The sequence below is a fragment of the Acartia tonsa genome, chromosome 11, assembly GCF_053477335.1.
Source record: "Acartia tonsa isolate MP-2025a chromosome 11, ASM5347733v1, whole genome shotgun sequence".
NCBI lineage: Eukaryota > Metazoa > Arthropoda > Copepoda > Calanoida > Acartiidae > Acartia > Acartia tonsa.
This window is the reverse complement of record NC_137270.1, coordinates 1,110,787-1,118,626: the sequence shown is the minus strand read 5'-3', so window position 1 is coordinate 1,118,626 and position 7,840 is coordinate 1,110,787. Positions and strand designations below refer to the sequence as shown.

Genomic DNA, 7,840 nt, shown 5'->3' with positions numbered 1-7,840 from the left:
ACTTGGAAGTGTAAATGAGAACAATATCGGTCCTATACTATAGACAAAAAAAATAACCTTACTACTTAATATAATAAACTAGCGGCTTCGCCCCTAGCCTCTGGGGGCTTTGCCCCAAGAGGTTTGATCAAACCAATTTTTCGTATTTTAGATTTAAAAGAAAATTTTTTTTAAAAAAATCTTTGGGGGGAAATTTTTTTTTTTTTTTTTTTGGGGGGGGGGGGGAAGTAGACTCCACTATTTTAATTTAAGTTTTAAAAAGAAAAAGAAATTTTTTTTGGGGGGGGGTATTTTTTATTTTTGGGGAGTTTGGGGGTGTCCCACCTCCCAAGAAAATAGTTATAAACCTTCCCGGGACTTATGAGAAGCTACCCTGTAATGGAGAACCTGATCTGTTCAGCGGTTAGCGAGATCCTTTGCTACAAACAGACAGACAGACATCGTTCTACTTTGTATTATAGATGAGCTCATAAACGTTTTCATTCTTGTTTAATTTCTTCAAAATATCAAAAATGTTTATTTTGAGATTTTAATTGCCTATATGATAGAATCATATTACAATACTTTTGATTAAAAGGGGGACGTAACTGAAGACTTTTTGATGCAGGGGGGGGGGTTTTCTCCGGAACCACTTGATGAACCGTGCAGATTTTTTGGACTTAAGCTTTTATGGGTATGAACATCTCATGGTTTCGAAGTCACCCCCCTACCCCCACCCCCTAGCCCCCCGGGGCTCAAAAACCCCCTAAAAATGAACCTAACCTTAATTTTCTCAAAAACTATTTGACCAATAAATATGATTTCCTAGAATTAAGCTTTCATGCTAATCAACTACCTTTTAGATTAGAAATCTCCCCCCCCCCCCTGCTACCAACCCCTAGCCCTCCGGGGCTCAAAAAAACCCTGAAAATGAACTTAACCTTAATTATCTCAGAAACTATTTGACCAATAGATATGATTTCTTAGAATTAAGCTTTCATGCTAATAAACTATCTTTTAGATTAGAAGTCACCCCCATGCTGCCAACCCCTAGCCCTCCGGGGCTCAAAAAAACCCTGGAAATGAACCTAACCTTAATTATCTCAGACACTATTTGACCAATAGATATGATTTTTTAGAATTAAGCTTTCATGCTAATAAACTATGTTTTAGATTAGAAGTCACCTCCCTGCTGCCAACCCCTAGCCCTCCGGGGCTCAAAAAACCCTGGAAATGAACCTAACCTTAATTATTTCAGGAACCATTTTTATGCTTATAAACTGACTTATAGTTTCGAAGTTACCCTCCTGCCGCCAACCCCTAGCCAAACCGGGGTTCAAATTAACCCTAAAAATGAACCTAACCTTAATTTTCTCAAAAACTATTTGACCAATAGATATAATTTCTTAGAATCAAGCTTTCATGCTAATAAATTATGTTTTAGATTAGAAGTCACCCCCTGCTGCCAACCCCTAACCCTCCGGGGCTCAAAAAAACCCTGGAAATGAACCTAACCTTAATTATCTCAGGAACCATTTGATAAATAGAGATGATTTCTTAAACTTAAGTTTTTATGCTTATAAACTGACTTATAGTTTCGAAGTTACCCTCCTGCCGCCAACCCCTAGCCCTCCGGGGCTTAAATTAACCCTAAAAATGAACCTATCCTTAATTTTATCAGAAACCATTTGATCAATACAGCAGATTTCTAGGACTTTTATGGTTTAGAAGTCACCCCCCTGCCCCGATCCCCTAGACCCCCGGGGCTCAAAAAACTACTTTTCTAGGAGAAGAAGGATGTCAATCAATTTTGTGAGAGTTGGGACTCAATACTTTGTTTATTGAAAAATCTTACAAAGCAAAGCTTTTATTTAATTAGATATGGTCTGTGAGGGTTAGCTTTTTTCCCGTTCATTTTGACATGTTATAAATGTCCTATAGATTTTAAACTTTGCATGTTGTTTTCTATAGCATTTAGGTACGTCAGTCACAAACGGATAGCTTTTTTAGTTAATTTAGGCATGTTAGAATTGTCCTATTGATTTCAAACTTTCCATGGTGATACCTTTAGTAGTTAGGTACGATTTAGAAAGCGTAGCAACTCTATAATCATTACAAGAATGTCCGTACGTCCATTTTAAGCATGTTGATTTTTTACTTTTTTAACAACAAATTTTTTTGTGATCTAATCATCCGATTAATCTGATTTTTGGTATGTTTATTCCTGGGACAACAAAAAAAGTATAATGTTTCAAGCGAAGCAACTCTATAATCAAGTCCTAAAAATGTAAGTATGTCCATAAACATTATCCTGTATCAAGCAGTTTTTCAACAAAATTACACTTACAATTTTGCTTCAACTCTTATACATTTATATTTTGATTATTCAGTTCTGACACTATATAAGTGTTAATGTCTGTTTGTCCTACAGTTTCAGTGCTTCGCTTTTATGGATGTTGTCATCCTTGTTTTTTTAACATTGATTGATTTTCTATCTATATTTCACATCTAAAACATAATTTATTAGCATGAAAGCTTAATTCTAAGAAATCATATTTATTGGTCAAATAGTTTTTGAGAAAATTAAGGTTAGGTTCATTTTTAGGGTTAATTTGAGCCCCGGAGGGCTAGGGGTTGGAGGCAGGAGGGTAACTTCGAAACTATAAGTCAAGGTATAAGCATAAAAACTTAAGTTTAAGAAATTCCCTCTATCTATCAAATGGTTCCTGAGATAATTAAGGTTAGGTTCATTTCCAGGGTTTTTTGAGCCCCAGAGGGCTAAGATTTGGCAGCAGGGGGGTGACTTCTAATCTAAAACATAATTTATTAGCATGAAAGCTTAATTCTAAGAAATCATATCTATTGGTCAAATAGTTTTTGAGAAAATTAAGGTTAGGTTCATTTTCAGGGTTAATTTGAGCCCCGGAGGGCTAGGGGTTGGAGGCAGGAGGGTAACTTCAAAACTATAATTCAAGTTATATGCATAAAAACTTAAGTTTAAGAAATCATCTCTATTGCTCAAATGGTTTCTGAGATAATTAAGGTTAGGTTCATTTCCAGGGTTTTTTGAGCTCCGGAGGGCTAGGGGTTGGCAGCAGGGGGGTGACTTCTAATCTAAAAGATAGTATATTAGCATGAAAGCTTAATTCTAAAAAATCATATCTATTGGTCAAATAGTGTCTGAGATAATTAAGGTTTGGTTCATTTCCAGGGTTTTTTTTAGCCCCGGAGGGCTAGGGGTTGGCAGCAGGGGGGTGACTTCTAATCTAAAACATAGTTTATTAGTATGAAAGCTTAATTCTAAGAAATCATATCTATTGGTCAAATAGTTTCTGAGATAATTAAGGTTAGGTTCATTTTCAAGGTTTTTTTGAGCCCCGGAGGGCTAGGGGTTGGTAGCGGGGGGGTGACTTCAAATCTAAAAGATAGTTGATTAGCATGAAAGCTTAATTCTAAGAAATCATATCTATTGGTCAAATAGTTTTTGAGAAAATTAAGGTTGGGTTCATTTTTAGGGGGGTTTTGAGCCCCGGGGGGCTAGGGGGTGGGGGTAGGGGGTTGACTTCGAAACCATGAGATGTTCATACCCATAAAAGCTTAAGTCCAAAAAATCTGCACGGTTCATCAAGTGGTTCCGGAGAAACCCCCCCCCCCCCTGCATCAAAAAGTCTTCAGTTAAGTCCCCCTTTAATGTTTGTTTTTTACAGGGATTAGGTCAATTTTTGAAAGCTTTCGAATTTTTCACGCAGTTAGAGTCATTGCTAAATTAGAATTGTTGGTGGTTTACCTTAAAATGCATAGCGACCATAGAACCCACCTCAACATTATAAATAAAAAATGTAACAGGGGGGGGGGGGGGGGGGGCGGTGGATTAGTTTTCCTTTCCTATTCTGCCCCTGCTCTTATTTTTTAATGTATTTAAAATAATTGTAATCTACAGAAATGGTAGGTAATTATGTGTATCATCATTGGGTATTTTTGCATCAATTTATCGGCCATTTTTTTATCCCTTTAGATCCCTGGTAATAATGCTTTCTATTGATCATAGGGCTGTAGTAGGCAGTTACTTTTTTACTCTGATACTAATAATACACATTTTATAACCCTTCTGAAGTTTGTGAAAAATTCTCTAGTTATACCTTCCTTTGTTAGAGAGTGATAACTCTACTAATTCTATTCTTTTATATAAAGTAGAAATAATTTTTGGCTGTTGCTTAAGATATTGATAACCACTGAACTGATTATGTTCTACATTTTAGGGACGATTCACATGGGTCTTATAATGGTTTTAGGCATTTATTTTTGCTTGTAATTTGCGGATATTTGAATCCATTCTTAGCTTTGAACTGATTATGTTCTCCAATTTAGGGACAATTCACATAGAGCCTATGATGGTTTTAGGCTATTTTATTTTCAGCTCAAAGTTTTGGATATTTTTAGAGCTTTTTTAGCATTAGGGCTACGGGCGAACCCGGTAGTATAATATTAAGTTGTACATTTTTTTTAATGTACTTCAGTGCAGCATTAATGTCTTGGAATGGGTTTAGACAATTTTCCTAGCCCCCCCCCCTATCCCCTAGAAGCTACGGCCTAGTAGTTTTAGTTACATATTAAAATACATGCAAAAATGGTGTTGAAATAATATCTATGATTCCAGATTTAAAATGTCTGAAGATCTTACTATTGGAGAAAATAAAAGTTCTATTACCTGGACAATTAACACAAACATCTATAATCGAAATGTCCCAGATACATTTTTAAGTAAAACCTTCAGTGTCTGTGACAGAAGTAATAATCATGGTATTTGCAGGCTAAGACTTACTCGTTCTTCATTGGAGATAACTCTAGAAAATGTAGGCAATAATAAAATTACTTTAGATGGTGAAATACAATTTTGCAAGAAACAGTCAACAGTATTTACTGCCAAATTTTATGAGTATATAAATGAGTATATTAAATGGACTATAAACAATCAAACTATAAACAATCAAACAGGCGTCTATTTAGTAAAATTGAATCTTAATTCGCCATGTTTTATCATTGATCAAGACTTACTCACGAAATTTAGAGCTTATATCAAAGATGATAATGCTGCTGAAACGAAGGAAACTGCTAGAAAGGAGACGCCAGATCTTTCCACTGATCTTGAGAAACTATTGTATGAAGGCAAATACTCTGATGTTGAAATCATTAGTTCTGATGGAGAAATTTTGAAGTGCCACAAAGCTCTTTTATGTGTAAGAAGCCCAGTTCTGGAAGCAATGTTTAGCAATGATTTCAAGGAAGTGTCCAGTGGCCAAATCAAGTTGAATTACTTTGATACAGAAGTTGTGAAGGTAATAGTTTCATTGCATCTCAAGCCTATTTATTTTTTAAAGCAAAATTCATTGCATTTCATTGTATTTTTTAACAGGAATAAGGTAAAGCCTTCAAGCAAATAACATTTTCAACAGTATTTTCACCTACCCAACTTCTTTTCTCGCCAAATTAGACAATTTTCTACCATCTGAGATCATTTTTTTTTCATAAAAATTTCCCGTATATTTTCACTTGACACGTGTAATATTTCAAATATGTCAATATTTAAAAATCAAGTGTCAAGTGCAAATATATTGAACGGCATCATACTTCTAGTAAAACCACACTTCTCCTCTCCTGCATTTACAGCCTTCCACTTTCCTGTCGTTCCTTACTTTTGAATATAGCCACAAAACACACATAAATTTCGGAGGGAGCCGCGGTTCCGACGCCATTTCTTCACAGATCCATATCTTACCTCTTGAAAGCAACTGCCATGCCAAATCTTAGAGCTGTATCTCTTTATTTAATTGAATTCCTTTGACTTTTAGTTTTGGTTTTAAAATGTGTCACTTCCGCCTCCCCCCTTTATTGTGCAACATAAATAAGAAACATTTCTAAATAAGTCATTGCATACAATTATACCTTAATTGCAGGATTTGCTGAGCTACATCTACACTGGAATGCCCAAACATTTGGAGGACAACGCTGAGATTCTTATTCAAGCAGGAGAACAGTTTCAGATGGAGGCTCTCAAAGGTAATAAAAATAGATATTTTTTAGTAGAAAAGCTACTCTATAATTCACTATGTCAGTGTGTAAGGATATATTTGTTGGTTGGTCTGAAAGTTAGGCATCAACAACATTAATTTTAAAACAAAGAAAAATACACAATAAAGTCTTATTCATGACAAAATACCTTTATTTTTACAAGAAATAACATAAAGGGAGGGGTAGGTTTCTTGTAAAATCCGTAAAGGTTATGTGTTATAAGTTAAAAACAGTAGTAGAACAATAAAAATTTATGATAACTTTTTTTAAAAAAATTTTCTATAGTTCTTTTCAATAAGAAATGCACATATTTAGTGAATATAATCGTTCTACTACTATTTTTAAGCCTTAAAACACACACCTTTACGGATTTTACCAGAAACCTACCTCTCCCTTTTTACTACAATTTACAACTCTTTTTTTGAAGATGAATAACTAAACTATTGTTGGCAATTTGAATATTACATAATGACAGACAGAGGATGGACAGTCAAACATCCTACAAACTCTTTATTACTATTTTACCATAATCTCATATGATATAGAAATCTGTGGTAAGCATTTGATCAAGAAGCTGACTAAGGACAATGTGCTGGAGTATTTAGCTCTAGGAGACAAGTACAGGCAGCAGGATCTTAAGGAAGCTTCCCTTGAGATGATTGTTAAGAATGCAAAAGATATGAAGGAAGATACCAAGTTCACTGAGTTTGCCATCAACAATCCTGAACTCATGGTTGAAGCTTTCAGTGCTCTGGCATTCAAGTAAAGATATTTTTAAAAGCTAACAGTTCAAAAGTATAAATCTTTCTTATATCAGATATGTTGAAATACCCAAAATCAAAGTAATGAATTATTGTGTTGTTTCAAATATTGTTTTTGATAAAGTACACTTTCAAAGTTTTTTTTGGCTTAAACAACAGTTTGATTTATTAAGATTATTTAAACAATTTTTTTATTTTACGTTGCACATTTGATTTAGAATTAAAATTTCTCTTATATATCACAAAAAATAAACTTAAAAATATTGAAATCATAGTTCAGTGGTTGGTATTTGATCAGTATCACATAGTTAATTTTGATGGAAAATGGCATCACCTCCTTTCAATTTATTTCATTACTTTTTTTCGCTAAAAAAATACCTCCTATCCATCTATATTATAAAATAGATTTAAATTCCATTAACTTTTGTTGTTTCAATTTCATTTTTTGGTTCAACTTTATTATTTTAAGTTCCTTAATTATTTTTGCAGTTCTTATTTAAAGGAAAAAAATCTGGTATGCATATACATTCTATATCTATATAAAACTTTGCTTTTTGATAATTATTTACTTTTACCAAGGTAAACTAAATAATGTTGTGATTTATAATTACTATAAATAAAGTCTTTCTAACATGATTATTTGACAGTTTAAAAGATGTGCAAATTTTTTTCCATGAACTGAAGAAAAGTTCAGGGTGACCACGGTGTACTATATGTACTATATGTTCTATATAGTCAACTCTAGGGGCTTTGCTTCAAGAGGTGATCAAAAAAAATTAAGGCGAAATTGGTAAAAGGACCAAGGAAATCTTCAGCAAAAAAAAAGGACCAAGGAAATCTTCTGCAATTAAAAAAAAAAAGGACCAAGGAAATCTTCAGCAAAAAAAAAAAAAAAGTGAGGGAAGATTTTTTGTTTTTGGGGGGGTTGGGGGTGTTCCATCCCATAAGAAAATAGCCTAAAACCAACACAGGACCAGTAAGTATATTCCCTGAAGAATAGAATCTGATCGGTTCAGTGGTTACCGAGATCT

General features: G+C 34.0%; 1 protein-coding gene across 1 annotated transcript; it reads left to right on the top strand.

Moving 5' to 3' along the window:
• Nucleotides 1-4,640: 4,640 nt before the first annotated feature.
• Nucleotides 4,641-7,431, top strand: LOC145331651 (uncharacterized). Its single transcript, XM_080176428.1, has 3 exons — nucleotides 4,641-5,315; nucleotides 5,934-6,036; nucleotides 6,594-7,431. The coding sequence occupies exons 1-3, from the start codon at nucleotides 4,644-4,646 to the stop codon at nucleotides 6,812-6,814; spliced, it is 996 nt and encodes a 331-aa protein (XP_080032554.1). The 5' UTR covers nucleotides 4,641-4,643; the 3' UTR covers nucleotides 6,815-7,431.
• Nucleotides 7,432-7,840: the final 409 nt, after the last annotated feature.

Coding starts and splice junctions, on each gene's coding strand:
- LOC145331651 (XM_080176428.1), top strand. CDS start 4,644: ATGTCTGAAGATCTTACTATTGGAGAAAATAAAAGTTCTATTACCTGG. Junction 5,316..5,933: donor TTGATACAGAAGTTGTGAAG/GTAATAGTTTCA, acceptor CCTTAATTGCAG/GATTTGCTGAGCTACATCTA. Junction 6,037..6,593: donor TCAGATGGAGGCTCTCAAAG/GTAATAAAAATA, acceptor CATATGATATAG/AAATCTGTGGTAAGCATTTG.